Consider the following 16,806-nt stretch of genomic DNA (forward strand, 5'->3'; position numbering starts at 1 on the left):
GGGGGGGGGGGGGTTATAGGCCTACAAACACTAGCTAGGACAAAGTGAAGGCGCGTCGAAGGACTCTCCCTTCATCTATTGGTCCTACGGTAACCATAGTTAAGGCATGCAGATCTACTCATCAAGTAGAAAATTTGACATAAATAGCGAAGGTATTTGCGGTATAACTTGGTAGGTATTTGACATGATGTAATGATCATATTCATAATGTATTGCATAAACGTGTAGCAGAAGGTATTAAATATTATTTTGTACAGAAGACATTCCCCGTTTCACCATGATGTGTTCGACAAGACGTATATGTGACTTGGTGTGGTTAACAACAAACTTGATAGATAAAACAAATGTACCTCCTTTAGCATGATATTTTATACATGATGAATATCAACTGTGTTTTCAACACGATGTAATGCACTGTTACAACTGACTGGCGGTACAGGAAGAGTGCAAACCGCAAAGTCCCTTTGTACTGAGACCTCGGAAGGTGTGTAGATGAACCCTTGCCGTGACTCAGTATTTAACACACACAGTATATTAACGGACTCTTAATATCCTTCTCAGGTTCTGGTTTCCAGTATGCCGTTTGGGTTGGTTCCAGGTTTACAGTACGGAGCAATATCCTCCACAGCCTCCAGCCCCGCGCTGCTCCTGGTCCCCCAGCTGGACGCCCCGGGGCTGGGCGTTGCTTTCCCAAAGCCCTGGAGTCTGGAGAATCTTCTCCACCAGCTCCTCGAAGGCACACTGGACACCATCCCGCGTTTTAGCACTGGCCTCTGCCAAAGTGGAAGGGCACATTAGTGAGATATTAGTGTTAGAGAGATGCAACAACAAAAACTCACTTCAAAACTATTTTAGGTCCGTTTCGAATAAAACGGGAGGAAAAGTGACAGTGGGTTGTGAAAAGTGACGTTTTCAGACTATTTCAGTTTAAGTCCCAGTAGCTGATTTTTAACGCGACAAAATATGTGCATGACACAAGTGCCAGACTGAGCTGGATTTCTTCACCCCCAGAGTGATGTCTGATTCACCTAGTCCATACATTAAGGTCATTTTCTAAGGAGATATCTTTACTCTGTTGATTTTCTGACGTATGATGATGATCTTGATTTGGGTAATTTAGATTGACATGTGTAGACATACACATTCAGCGTTCATAAAATATGAATGTTCGCATCAAGAAAAAATTATATATACAGTGATCCCTCGCCACTTCGCGGTTCACTTATCGCGGATTCGCTATTTCGCGGATTTTCATAATGCATATTTTTTTTTTTTTTGGTGCATTGTGCTCTGCATTCTGATTCGCTAAAAACTCACTCCCGCTTCTTGTATCAAAACATGCTACGAATTGTGCTATCATTTTGTCGTCTCGTGCAGTTATGTGTACGTACATAAAACAGCTTGGCAAATTTACATTAAGTTGGCCAAATTATCTTGTAATTTCGAACATCTCCTAAACCCATAATGTCGACGAAACGGCCTACACGTGAGTCACTGTATTTGTATACATGTAATAGTTGCTAATTGTAAAAAAAAAAAAAGTTTTCTATTTCGCGGATTTCACTTATCGCGGGTCATTTTCGGAACGTAACCCCCGCGATAAACGAGGGATTACTGTATATGTATATATATATATATATATATATATATATATATATATATATATACACACACACACACACACTGGGCACTGTGTAGCCTACACGCCACATAGAAACAAAAACATTACCCTTTTCCATAAACCTTTTTCAAAACCTTTAATTTAGTCATTCTAAAATGGAAAGTCTTCAGAAATGCTATAACCTAATTTCAGGAGGCGATTGGAGCTGGGAAATAGAAACATGTGTAGACATGAGGTTTTGATAGATGATTGACTGCAGATTTGCGATCGTAATGCAATTCTCCTGGAAGGGGCTGCATCCTTCAGTGTTGTGCTGACAGTGGAGATTAGGAATGTCAAAAGGAGAGTTACAGGATGACATCTGTGCTCCAATTCAAGAGTCTGGACACTGTTGTAAAAGCTAGTCTCCAACTGGATATTTACTCACCAAACGGTAAAAAGAGATCTTTATGTAGTAGACCCCATTAACTTGAGTATCCAGGGTTATTTTACTCAGACGCCCAGCTATTTTACAAAGACCAAATAACTTACCAATAAAAAGCATGGAGTGTTTCCTTGCGAACTTAAGGCCTTCGTTTCGGTCAACTACACGGTTTTCCTGAAACAAAAAAACTGAACTGTCAAATTCAACAATGGGTTCACATAACAGGTGTTCGCCTGTGGAATGTGTAACAGCATCAGGTACAATACCAGCGACACAAAACATTGCTAAGTGATACGACTTTATTTGTTGCATCCAACACTGGAGACAAATGGCAGCTAGGTGACAATATAATAGAAGCACAGCTGAAAAAGACAGATTCATGCCAGACAGGTAGTGACCCACGATGCACTGGGACACCCACCTCCTTATCAATCTTGTTCCCAACCAGCATTTTGACGAGGTCGTTCCGTGTGCAGTACGTCTCCAGTTCGTTCAGCCAGTTCTCCAGCCTCGTGAACGTGTCCCGTTTAGTGACATCGTACACTAACAGCAAAAGAGAGGAGATTAACAGTGTCTGTACCTCATCCATATCTACAATTAAAATGTGTTATACAAGCACAGGGGGGGGGGGGGGGGTACTGAAATCATACTGTGGAGGTCCATAGGACTAGAGGTTCAGAAATGAGAATGTGGGTTGAATGGAGTATTTGAAATAGGCACCTCAAATTTGGGAGACCAGGGACTTTTCAGAGTATGACTGCTTTGTCATTTTACCTCATCATGTATAAGATCGTATGGACAGAAGGAACCTGATCCTAGATCAGCATACTTGGTACATATGGCTCCAGACGTGATAATATATGTTCACCACTGTTGGTCATGAGACAAACACTCACCCAGTATGACTCCCTGTGCACCACGGTAGTAGCTGGGCGTCAGAGTCCGGAACCTCTCCTGTCCTGCTGTGTCCTAAAAGGCCCAACAACAACAACCAGGCGTCAATGAGAGAAAGCAGTGTGTCATTCTTCAGCACTGAACACAGAAACTGTTACCCATGCCATGCCAGCGTCGAGAGGAATTCACTTCGTAGAAAGTATCAACACGCTGCATTATGGATAGGAGTTATAACCACAACCATTTATTTTTGGGATGACTCACAATTATAAAATTTTGATGAGACTTTGAAGAGCTTCACATTTAGTAAATACTAAAACAAGTCAATCTTCCCAGGTCCTGCTAGAGTCGTGGATTTCACTTTGGGAGGCCAAACTTCCACTGTCATAGCTTCTCTATGCGACACATTACACAATAGCGCCATCCCATGGTGCAATCCCATGGTGCGTGCAACTCTGTCCTTGAACAAGCTGTTCTACAGTGCATTCAGAAAGGAGGAGTCACACCCTTTGACTTCTTCCACATTTTGTTGTGTTAGAAGGTGAGAAATGGTTTTGTCAAATATCTACACATACACTATTTTGGTTAGATAAGTATTCAACCCCCTGAGTCAATACATGTTAGAGCCACCTTTGGCAGTGATTACAGCTGTGAGTCTTTCTGGGTAAATCTCTAAGAGCTTTGCACACCTGGATTGTACAATATTTGCACATTATTTAAAATGATACTTCTTTGCTCTGTCAAGTTTGTTGATGATTGCTAGACAGCAATTTTCAAGTCTTGCCATAGATTTAAGCCGATTTAAGACAAAAAGTGTAACTAGGCCACTCGGCAACATTCATTGTTGTCTTGGTTTAAAAAATATATATATATAAAATAAAAAGTTAACTGATTTGCCTAGTTAAATAAAGGTTAAGAACAAATGACGGCCTACCCCGGACGACGCTTTGCCAATTGTGCGCCGCCCTATGGGACTCCCAATCACGGCCGGATGTGACACAGCCTGGATTCGAACCAGGGACTCTTGTGACGGCTCTTGCACCGAGATGCAGTGCCTTAGACCTCTGTGCCACTCGGGAGCAACTCCAGTGTATCTTTGACCTTTGAAGTTAGGTTATTGTCCTGCTGAAAGGTGAATGTCTCCCAGTGTCTGTTGGAAAGCAGACAACCAGGTTTTCCTCTAGGATTTTGCTTTGTGCTTCGCTCGATTCCGTTTCCTTTAATAAAAATAATTTTAAAACTACCTAGTCTTTGCCGATGACAAGCCACCACCATCCCTGAAAATATGAAGATTGGGGCAAATACATCACTGAGTACCAAACATAAGACTTTCTATTCAGGACATAAAGTAGATTTCTTTATTGCCTTGTTGCAAACAGGATGCATATTTTGGAATATTTGTATTCTGTACAGGCTTTCTTTTCACCCTGTCAATTAGGTAAGAATTGTGGAATAACTACAATGTTGTTGATCCATCCTCAGTTCTCTCCTATCACAGCCATTAAACTCTAACAGTTTTAAAAATCACCATTGGCCTCATGGTAATGAACCCTGAGCTGTTTCTTTCCTCTCCGGCAACTGAGTTAAGGAGGACACCTGTATCCTTGAAGTGACTGGGTGTATTGATACACCATCCAAAGAGTAATTAATAACTTCACCATGTTCAATAGGATATTCAATGTCTGCTTTTTATTTATTTTTTACCAATAGGTGCCCTTCTTTGCGAGGTATTGGAAAACCTCCCTGGACTTTGGGGTTGAATCTGTGAAATTCACTGCTCGGATGAGGGACCTTACAGATAATTGTATGCGTGGGGTAAAGAGATGAGGGATTCACTCAAAAATCATTTTAAACACTATTATTGCGCACAGAGTGAGTCCACGCAACTTATTGTGGCTTGTTAAGCAAATGTTTATTCCTGAGCTTATTTAGGCTTGCTATAACAAATGGGTTGAATACTTAATGACTCACATAATTCCACTTTGACATTATTCGGTCATTTTTTGTAGGCCAGTGACACAAAGTCTCAATTTAAAACTCAGGCTGTAACACAAAATGTGTAAAAAAAGTCAAGGGGTGTGAATACTTTCTGAAGGCCCTGTATGTAGTTCTTCTGAAATAGAACATCTTGGGATGTGTTCAGGAGGCAGGAAAGGAACAAACGTTCTGAAACCTAGGAGGTAACCAATCTGAATGTACAAGAATTTGCATTTGCATAAAATAATCAGAAAATGACCATTTGCATTTCAGGTAAAATAACCACCCAATGTCCAACCCTCAGGTAGCAACATCTAGTTAGTCAAATGTCCAACCCCCAGGTAGCAACATCTAGTTAGTCAAATGTCCATTAATGTTTCATATGTATTTCGAACCTGCACCCAAAATAATCGGTTCAGGATCATATTTTAACCAGCATGTACTGTTCACGTCTGGTTTGGACAGACTAAATCCAAAATGCGCGTATTGACTCATTTCCAAAACGTTTTTTAGTGCCTGCTGAAAACAACCCTAATGTTGGAGCCAAACAAACATATGTTTTTCAGTGTCTTTTAAAACACCTGTACAAAGTGGATGTTGTTAAACAATGTAATTGTCAACTGAAAACACTGTTTAGCCTCAAAACTAATTTTGATATCATAGATGGTCAGTCCATAGCTATGTCTATGATGTTGAGAGTGGTTTCATTTCTCCATGCCTGAACAAGTATCTGTGCGTTATAAAACGCCCAGAAAGCTCCGATTCAACTAACTTCAAAATATATGTTTGTTTATCACCAAATATGGAGTTTCGTTGAGCAACTATCTACATTTACTCCCGTTACGACTGGTATGTACTTCCAACAAAAGGTCTATATAAAAAACATACTTGCACCCGGACAAATAAATAAGCCTCTTTAGCACCTCCAATGTAAATCACTCATTACTGCCACACACAGGTCGGAAGTCTACAACAGGCATTTTTCAGTTGCTTGTACATTTTTATTTTGACCTTTGTTGGAAGTACATACCAGCCGTAACGGCGTAAATGAAAATCGCTGCTCAGTGAAACTCCTTATTTGGTGATAAACAAACGTATTTTTACATTATAATGCTTGCAGAGCCAGTGAATGAGAGTTTGAGTCAGCTTTCTGGGCATTAGAGGTCTAAAACACACAGATACTGGTTCATACTGGTTCACCATCAGTTATTTACCAAAACAGTGGCAAATTTGTTTTTGTTTGCACTGCAGATTGTCCTTTTAAGAATGTGAATTTCCTGATGTTCACTTCACAGAGAACGTTGGCCACACCTTAGGAAATCAACCTAATTACAGTGAAAGAGCTTAGATTTGAATGATAATACATGACATTTTCATACACTTACCCAAATAGCAAGCTTGGCACTATTCCCATCCACTGCAATTGTTTTTACTTTGAAATCCACACCTGCATCAAAAAGAGGGAGGCAGGAGCAGACTCAACCCATAAATATGAATAGCCTAATGTGTGACATAACAATATTCCATTGACACATAGGCCTAGCAACGGTGTCAAAGCTGCTGTTAGAGTGGGAATTCTGTGTTTCCCCCTTCCCATTAACAGTGCACTGGGGCACACTCCTTTGATGGTGGAGCGCCTTTAGGACTTACCTATGGTTGCTGCTAGCTCTGGGTCAAAAGTATCGTCTGTGAACCTCAGGAGAAGACTGTTTGGGGACAGAAGGCCAACACCATGTCTGAGAGCAGGCAACACTGACACACGAGATATAGCCTACCTAGCCCACAACCTAGGAAAACTATTTAGTTAGCTAACTAACAAGGGCTGGAGTGGGTTTGCCACACACCACCAGTTCCACATAGCTAGCTAGTAGATCAACCAGTATCTGGGCAAACGAGAAGGATGTGACAAGATCTCCCCTGTGCCCAGAAAGCTAACGTTACTCGTCATCTCGTTGGCCCAGATACTGGTTCTGCTAGACAAAGATAAATAACTAACACGTAGCTAGCAATTTACCAGGAAATATTTAAATAATCATCAAGTAAGATGATAAAAAGCAAGTGTAGGAATGTGATTATTATTCCCAATTCAAAGGACAAACTGATGCAGCTGGTTATACAGCTAACGTTGGCTAGTGTGTTAGCTAAGAAAAGTTACATTCTGTAGCTAACGAAAAGGCAAAATAGCCTTCCTGTAATGAACAAAACTTCAAAACAAAGACTATCTTACCTTGACTTTCCGACACCACTCTCACCAATTATCAATATTTTCAAAGTTGTCAACACGTCGTCGTCCATATTTCTTACGTTTTTCTAAACTGTTTTTTAATCCGTTTTTGGGGTGTTTGTCTGACGTTGACAGTGCGATTTTCGGCTTGGTGCTATGACCGCTACAACAGTAACGAAGCACTTCCGGCTCGTGTTTTTTTCTTCCTTCAAAATAAGAGTACTATCCTGTAAAATGAACACTGTTCATTAATTGTGAAGGCAAACATGATCGAAAATATGGAAAAGTTTCAACATATATTATAGTATATTAACTTGTCTCACACCTTGGTTCCTAGTGAATACGCCCCTGGATTTTTCTTATGGAAAATACATATTGCTATTAGAGTGTAGGAACCATAGTTTAGGTCCATATTTACCAGGGGACCCTTCTGTTTAACCAGTATGATGAATATGTTCAGTATTGCCAGTAAAAGGGTGAAGCTAAATCACATGTGCTTATCAGTCAAAGTCTCACTGATATGCATATGAAACATTCTCAGAGTAAATTCAGAAAACTGGGCAGCTGTTTAGGCAGCAGCCCCTAATATTTAACCCTATTATCATTATAAATGCCCATATACAAGTCTATAGTTTAGTCTAAACTCCTCTTGCTGTTGCTTGGTACTCAGCATTTAGGAGATAGAAGGGGGGGGGGGGTATGGCCCTGTGATAGACTAACTTCTGTCTAAGGGGTGTACATCAAGCTGCCTCACACTACAGAAATAAGAGATAGACTAGCGTCCTGTCTAGGGGGTGTACTTGTACATCAAGCAGCCTCACACTACGGAAACAAGAGATAGACTAGCGTCCTGTCTAGGGGGTGTACTTGTACATCAAGCTGCCTCACACTACGGAAACAAGAGATAGACTAGCGTCCTGTCTAGGGGGTGTACTTGTACATCAAGCTGCCTCACACCACAGAAACAGGAGATAGACTCCTGCTCCTATGAGTCGTTCCGACTAGCACAAGCTTAGGCTACCTACTTACCTGTTGCTGTGCTTGTAAGATAAAAAGCGAAAGTGGTTAGAGATAATCATTCACCTTTACAATGTAGATCATGATATTATTTTTAAGTGGGACTAAATATGTAGTGGGACTAACATAATTTAATCCTGACAAGAATACTGAAAGAACAAGACTGTTATTCAATAAAGACTTTGTTCTCCATAGAGTCAGCTGGGGATGGAGAGAAAGTCGAGTCGCAATTCAACGGCTCAGACACGAGAAGTATGTAGCAGGGTCTACAGTCAATCACGGACTACAAAAAGAAAACCAGCCCCGTCTCGGACCACGATGTCTTGCTCCCAGACAAACTAAACAACTTCTTTGCTCGCTTTGAGGACAATACAGTGCCACCGACACGGCCCGCTACCAAAACCAGCGGGCTCTCCTTCACTGCAGCCAACGTGAGTAAAACATTTAAATGTGTTAACCCTCGCAAGGCTGCCGGCCCAGGCGGCATCCCTAGCCGCGTTCTCAGAGAATGCGCAGACCAGCTGGCTGGTGTGTTTACGGACATATTCAATCAATCCTTATCCCAGTCTGCTGTTCCCACATGCTTCAAGAGGGCCACCATTGTTCCTGTTCCCAAAAAAGCTAAGGTAACTGAGCTAAATGACTATCGCCCCGTAGCACTCACTTCCGTCATCATGAAGTGCTTTGAGAGACTAGTCAAGGACCATATCACCTCCACCCTATCTGACACCCTAGACCCACTCCAATTTTCTTACCACCCCAATAGGTCCACAGACGACGCAATCGCAATCACACTGCCCTAACTCATCTGGACAAGAGCTCAGCATTTAACACCATAGTACCCTCCAAACTCGTCAATAAGCTCGAGACCCTGGGTCTCGACCCCGCCCTGTGCAACTGGGTCCTGGACTTCCTGACGGACTGCCCCCCAGGTGGTGAGGGTAGGAAACAAGGTGGTGAGGGTAGGAAACTCCCTGTTCACCCATGACTGCGTGGCCATGCATGCCTCCAACACAATCATCAAGTTTCAGACGACACTACAGTGGTAGGCTTGATTACCAACAATGACGAGATGGCCTACAGGAAGGAGGTGAGGGCCCTCGGAGTGTGGTGTCTGGAAAATAACCTCACACTCAACGTCAACAAAACAAAGGAGATGATCGTGGACTTCAGGAAACAGCAGAGGGAGCAGCGCCCTATCCACATCGAAGGGACAGTAGTGGAGAAGGTGGAAAGTTTTAAGTTCCTCGGCGTACACATCACGGACAAACTGAAATGGTCCACCAACACAGACAGTGTGGTAAAGAAGGCGCAGCAGCGCCTCTTTAAACTCAGGAGGCTGAAGAAATTCAGCTTGTCACCAAAAACACTCACAAACCTCTACAGATGCACAATCGAGAGCATCCTGTCGGGCTGTATCACCGCCTGGTACGGTAAATGCCCCGCCCACAACCGTAAGGCTCTCCAGAGGGTAGTGAGGTCTGCACAACGCTTTACCAGGGGCAAATTACCTGTCCTCCAGGACACCTACACCACCCAATGTCACAGGAAGGCCAAAAAGATCATCAAAGACAACAACCACCCGAGCCACTGCCTGTTCACCCCACTATCATCCAGAATGCGAGGTCAATACAGGTGCATCAAAGCAGGGACTGAGAGACTGAAAAATAGCTTCTATCTCAAGGCCATCAGACTGTTAAACAGCCATCACTAACATTGAGTGGCTGCTGCCAACATAGTGACTCAATCTCTAGCTACTTTAATAATAAAAAATTGGATGTAATAAATGTATCACTCACCACTTTAAACAATGCCACTTTATATAATGTTTACATACCCTACATTACTCATCTCATATGTATATACTGTACTCTATACCATCTACTGCATCTTGCCTATGCCGTTCGGCCATCGCTCATCCATATATTTTTATGTACATATTCTTATTCATTCCTTTACACTTGTGTGTATTTTGTAGTTGTTGTGAAATTGTTAGATTACTTGTTAGATATTACTGCATGGTTGGAACTAGAAGCACAAGCATTTCGCTACACTCGCATTAACATCTGCTAACCATGTGTATGTGACAAATACATCTTGATTTGATTTGATTTGGAAGAGTCAGCTGGGGATGAGTCAGCAGGAAGTCGAGCAGAGAATCCAAGAGAGAGAGAAGGAGCAGAAGGAACTCCAACAGGCTGTGGAGTCTGTCAATGTGAGGACAGTATTACGGACCAGAGGAGACGCATAATTTCCTTTTCCTGTCAGCCAGGCCTGGCAGCAGAACAAACACACCAGCTAGGCATTTGATTGTCATGAGAGACATGTCAGTGTTTAGTATTGAGAATACATGTTGAGTGTTTAGGTATACGCTCTGTGATATTGTGGTATCATATTGCCTAGGAGCTAGATACAAACAGACGTCTGTAGGGGATTGTCCTCAATAAATAAGATGTGCCAATTATGTTAATTGTCATATTTGTAAGGATACATGTTATGAGGATATGATGATATAAGAAACTACTAAACTATGAATTGAGTTATGTATTTTAATATTCACAAGTTACCAATTTCAGTGGCAGTAGAGAATAATGAATATCTACTATCAATATTCTCTGAAGATAACTCATTATTATTTTGAATAATCCAGCCCACATATTAGAATATTAAGACAATGTTATTCATCAATACAATCAACATTTTATAACACTAATCAAAATATTGACCTTATTTACAGCGATGGTGGTTAGAGTGAGAGAGCGAGCACACTCTCCGATCCCACCGAGCCCCACTGTGGGGAACAGGTAGCCTGGGTATTACAAAATGTTTGTGCTAACATTCCACTGCTTGCCACTCCTTGTCATGTCAAACATGAATGTTAGCACAAAACAGGTTGTGGATTTCAGGCTATGGAACAGGCTGTCTGGGCTCCAACTTAGAGGGAATGAACTGCTTAACATGGAGCCTTTCTCTTCTCTATCTCTCTCCTGACAGCACTCTGCACAGGCAGCAGTGGAGGACAATGAGAGGGTCTTTACTGAGCTGATCTGCTCCATTGAGAGAAGGCGCTCTGAGCTAAAAGGAGCTGGTCAGAAACAAGGAGAAGGCTGATGAAGTGAGTTGGGCTGAAAGACTCCTGGAGTAGGAGATAGCTGAGCTAATGAGTAGGAGAAGTGCTGAGCTGGAGCAGCTCTCACACACACATGATCACATCCATTTCCTTCAGCTAACTATACTGCCTTGTTAGAGGCTCTCAATCTGTTCTGTCTGTCTGTGTTCATGTGTCTGTCTCGCTATTTCTCTCCAYCTCCCTTTCTCTCTGTCTCTCTCCCCTTCTCTCCAGGGTTATCAGTCTCTCTCCAGTCACAGTGCACCTTCAGATGTATCCAGCCTCATTGACTATCCTCATCAGTGCTTTGAAGATGCGAGTGAGGCTGTGTTTTAGCTGAGAGAGAAACTAGAAAACTTCCTTACAGAAGAATGGACAATAATCTCCACTACAGGTGGGTGGAAATGATACCAAAATTTTAAATAATACTAAAATACAAAAAATACTAAGGGGTGATTTTATGGAGTTCTCTATGGAGTTCTCTATAGAGTTCTCTATGGAGTTCTTTACGGAGTTCTCTATGGAGTTCTTTATGGAGTTCTCTATGGAGTTCTCTATGGAGTTCTCTATGGAGTTCTTTATGGAGTTCTTTATGCAGTTCTTTATGCAGTTCTTTATGGAGTTCTTTATGGAGTTCTTTATGGAGTTCGTTATGGAGTTCTTTATGGAGTACTCTATGGAGTTCTCTATGGAGTTCTCTATGGAGTTCTTTATGCAGTTCTTTATGCAGTTCTTTATGGAGTTCTTTATGGAGTTCTTTATGGAGTTCTTTATGGAGTTCGTTATGGAGTTCTTTATGCAGTTCTTTATGCAGTTCTCTATGGAGTTCTCTATGGAGTTCTTTATGGAGTTCTTTATGGAGTTCGTTATGGAGTTCTTTATGGAGTTCTCTATGGAGTTCTCTATGGAATTCTTTATGGAGTTTTGGTTTCCATAGCTGGATATCCTGTACAGAACTGCAGTTGCCTAGAAAATGTCCAAATGCACTAATCTGAATGAAACCTATAGGCCTAATATGTGTCCAGGAAACTATTCCTACAGATGCAGTCTTTCTTTGGCGTGCGTCACACCAGAGCATGCCACACTCGCGTGGATCAAAAGCTAGCTATGTGTATGTGACCAATAACATTTGATTTGATCATATAAAGATATCGGAAGAACAGGAAGGGATTTTGTCTCCAGATTTGGACACAATGACAAGTCCTGGAGTTTACGGTGCTTTAGTGGTGGTTATTGTTTCATACACAATAATGTTGAGACTAAAGTATCGTGTCCTCACTCCTCCAGAGTAGGAGTGTACCTGGATCACAAGTCGGGTACTCTGGCCTTCTACAGCGTGAAGGATACAATGACCCTGTCACTCTGTGCCAGTTTGTCTTGTATGTCCAAGCCTACCAGTGGGTTTTCCCGGTTTTCCTGCATCGCCTTTTCTCCTTTTTATAGTCCTCCTGGTTTTGACCCTTGCCTGTTCTGGAATCTGTTACCGCCACCCTGACCATTCTGCCTGCTCTGCTTGCCTGGCCTGCCACTCTGTACCACCTGGACTCTGATCTGGTTATGACCTTTTGCCTGTCCACGACCATTCTCTTGCCTATTCCCTTTGGATTTAATTAACATCTTAAACTCCAACCATCTGCCTCTTGTGTCTGCATTTGGGTCTCGCCTTGTGTCATGATACTTTCCTGCCAACATTACCAAGATCAGGGTGCTGGTTTCTCTTTTCTTAAATGTAATCAAATGAATCCCACACACCTGCAACTCAGATGTGCAAGTGATTTATTTTTATTATGTTATATTGACTGTTTACGAATGAAATGTCAATGTTTGGTTGTCAATAAATCAGATTTTTTTTTAAACCATAAAATCATAAAAGGGGCTTATTTAGTGCACATACAGGCTTAGGGTACAGTGGTATCCATTAAGCTCACTTCTGACTTTTCACATATTCCGTGATGCCCTTATGAATGACGACCTATTTGAGCATCGAGAAGAAGGCTTTTAATGAATGAATTTAAAATACTCATAGTAATAATGGAGTGTATATCAAACATTTGATTTCAACCTAAGCCACTGCAGTATCTCAACATCTGTGGCATTATTGATATCAGAACTATTATTTTGTGTTTTATAATTTAATAACATAAAATATAATTTCTGCCACTGAAATTAACTTTATTAGACTACATTTTTGTTTGAATAAAAATATAAGACAATCCTGAATGGCTTGATTCAGTTTCAAATTTCAAATGTGGACAGTTCAGGAATAATATACTTTTCACTCTTGGGAAGAAATGACCATAGTCCTATTTCATTAAGCCAAGTTGTAATGAATGGATAAACATAAACTAAAAACTAAACATTTGTAGGTGATCACTAATGAGTTTTCAATGTTTAAAATGTGTAAGGTAAATTGCCAGAGTAGATTTGTCGTGGTAAACCAAGAAATACTTTATTTTAGTTGCATGGAAGGATTGTCAAACAGATAAATCTGCAATAGTCTGCTCAACTAGCAGGTTTTAAGTTAACATGACCTTGCTTAAGCAGGAGCGGTAATATGGTGGCCAATAATGATTGCAACTGAGATCCGCTGTGCGTGTGATCTTAGCCTGTATTGACGGTTTAATGAGAGATCACCTGGCGGTAAAACAGTGACCACTAATTATTGCAATTGGCCTAAAAAGTAACTCTGTTTAGCATGGCATTTACTACTACACGTTTGGTATGCATTTCAAACATTTGTATCATTTTGTACCAGTTTCATCGCAGGTCTTTTATTTTGAAAGCGAATCGCAGAGATCACCGCCTTATTCTTGCTAGTTCATGCTTTTACTTGCTAAACTCAGTCAACATCTGTTATGTTCCCAGAATGCATTGTGAACATCAACGGTCCAAAATAAAGTTGCTTACAAAACTTCTGGGCAGACATTGTGCCCTGCTGAAGAAAAAATACAACAGTGCATTAATAACGTAGAAAACAGTCTCAATAGTTGTGTCATATGCAAAACGGAGGAGACCCAGTTCAACTATGAGCAGAGTCACTATCCTGGCCTCCACAGCGCTTGTTTTCTCATGAAAGTCCAGACGAAAGGACGGAGACAATGACCAGCAGAGTGGTAGAGACTGAGGCAAGCTGTCGGCCATTATGCCTATAGTCTTGTTCACTTCTTCCTGTTAAAAGAGACATGGTGTTTGCTATGTCTTTCAGCCTGGTCTCATATACTACACGTAACATAATAAATGGAAATCCGGGACACAAATTAGTATGTTATGTTATGTTATGTTTGGGATGGTTACATAACACAGAAGGTTACTTAAGGTAAAAACAAAAGAGGGTGGTTGGTCGGGGTGGATGGGTAGGTGTATAACGTGAACATCTAGCAACCCAAAAGGTTGCATGTTTGAATCTCATCACGTACAACTTTAGCATTTCAGGTAATTAGCAACTTTTCGACTACTTACTACTTTTAGCTACTTTGCAACTACTTAGCATGTTAGCTAACCCTGACCCTAACCATGACCTTTTTTTGCTAAACCTTCCCCTAACATTAACCCTTTATTCTGACTCCTAACCTTAACCCTAACCCCTAGCCTAGCTAACGTTAGCCAGCTAGCTAATATTAGCGTTAGCCACCTAGCTAAATTGGAATTTGTAACATATATGTTTAGCAAATTCTTAACATATTTTACGTTTTGCCAATCCGTAACATATTGTATATCATATGAAATATGAAATTAATACATACCATAGGAAATGTAACATCTCATACTAAATGGACTGTCACGGATTGACGTACAGAACAATACGAAATGCTCTGAGACCAGGTTGTGACTTTGGGTATGAATGTGATATTGTGTTGAAAATAAAAACATCTGTTCGCAAAATCCACATTTCAACAAATTCTGTCTTACAGTGAAACAAAGCATTTATTACAAGAATATTGTTGTTGTATAATTAACCATTGATGGTATAGGTATAGTATTGCGTGATTAATCTGTTAGGATCCTATAGGGTCAGTTTAGATAAAATAGTACTTTAATAATCCCTCAAAGGGAAAATGTTGTTGCAACAGCTAATACATACAGTACAACACCAATAAATACACAAACAAGACATCATCAATGGATATTTAAAAAAATAAAAATGTTAAAAAGCCTCTCATAGCATAAGGATCTGCGGAAACATTCTGTTTTCTCATAGCTAATATAAATCTGTCTGCCATTGCACTGCGTTGCTCCAAACAGATACCGTGGCTGGTGTTGGTCTCTATGCTATTGAGCATCTTGAAGATCTGCTTATCCAGAATGGGCTCTACATTGTCCTGGTGGGTGCAGATGGTAGAACCAGCTTTCTTTATGATTTTGTTCAACTTGTTAGCATCATCCGTTGTGATGTTACCCCCAGCAGATCACACTGTAGAACAGGACACTAGCCAAAACACTGTTATGAAACATATAGAGCATTTTTAGGCAGACATCAAAGGATCTTAGCTTCCTTGAAGATAATACGTATTTTTTTATTTTTAAATACTCCTTTTTCGTGATATCCAATTGGTAGTTACAGTCTTGTCCCATCGCTGCAACTCCCGTACGGACTCGGGAGAGGCGAAAGGTCGAGAGCTATGCGTCCTCCGAAACACGACCCCGCCAAGCCACACTGCTTCTTGATACACTGCTCACTTAACCTGGAAGGCAGCCACACCAATGTGTCGGAGAAAACACCATACAGCTGGCAACTGAAGTCAGCGTGCATGCGCCCGGTTCGCCACAAGGAGTCGCTAGAGCGCGATGGGACAAGGACATCCAAAAGGAGGACAGTCATGGACAGTCAAACCCTCCCCTTACCCAGATGACGCTGAGCCAACTGTGCGCCGCCTCAATGGTCTCCCAGTTGCAGCCAGCTGCGACGCACCTTGGGATCGAACCCGGGTCTGTAGTGACGCTTCTAGCGCTTTAGACTGCTGCGCCACTCGGAAGGCCGGAAAAACAATAACCTTATCTGAGCCTTTTCAAAAAGTATGGCGGTGTTCTCCAGAATATGGTATATTGTAAACTAGAAGCATATCTTCATGATGCTCGCAACACTGTGGGGTTAATTTATAATGCTAAACAAAACATCGTTATGATGACTAGGGTTGCAAAAATCCAGGAACTTTAAACACATGTCCTGGTTTTTCAGAAATCCTGGTTGGATGTACGGCATTTCCTGCTTATTCCCTCCTGATTCCATGAATCCTCCAACCGGGATTTCAGGAAAACCAGTGAATTTATTGAAAGTTCAAGGAATTTTGCAACCCTTACGATGATCAGAAATACTTATTTGATTTTGACAATCAAACAATCAGATAAATGAAGGTCTTTCATGAATAAGAAACCTTTCAAATGGCAACACATGGAGAATGATAGTGGAGCCAGAATCACCACTAGAGAGCAGCAGACGCTTGACTGTTGCTCTGCAGGTTGTGGAGACACTGGTAAATACTATTTAAACCTGTATAGAACACTGGTAAACACTATTTAAACCTGTATAGAACACTGGTAAA

The 16,806-nt window shown here is 41.2% G+C and overlaps 1 protein-coding gene across 1 annotated transcript; it reads right to left on the bottom strand.

Annotated features, from left to right (window-relative positions):
• Nucleotides 1-7,307, bottom strand: LOC112071707 (ras-related protein Rab-18-B). Its single transcript, XM_024139152.2, has 7 exons — nt 7,144-7,307; nt 6,567-6,622; nt 6,302-6,363; nt 2,942-3,014; nt 2,467-2,588; nt 2,153-2,219; nt 1-773 (listed from the first exon to the last, which is right to left on the bottom strand). Exons 1-7 carry the CDS (start codon nt 7,209-7,211, stop codon nt 601-603), a joined length of 621 nt encoding a protein of 206 aa, XP_023994920.1. The 5' UTR covers nt 7,212-7,307; the 3' UTR covers nt 1-600.
• Between the last annotated feature and the right edge of the window lie 9,499 nt (nt 7,308-16,806).

This window comes from Salvelinus sp. IW2-2015, unplaced genomic scaffold (assembly GCF_002910315.2).
Source record: "Salvelinus sp. IW2-2015 unplaced genomic scaffold, ASM291031v2 Un_scaffold1690, whole genome shotgun sequence".
In the NCBI taxonomy this organism is placed as follows: domain Eukaryota; kingdom Metazoa; phylum Chordata; class Actinopteri; order Salmoniformes; family Salmonidae; genus Salvelinus; species Salvelinus sp. IW2-2015.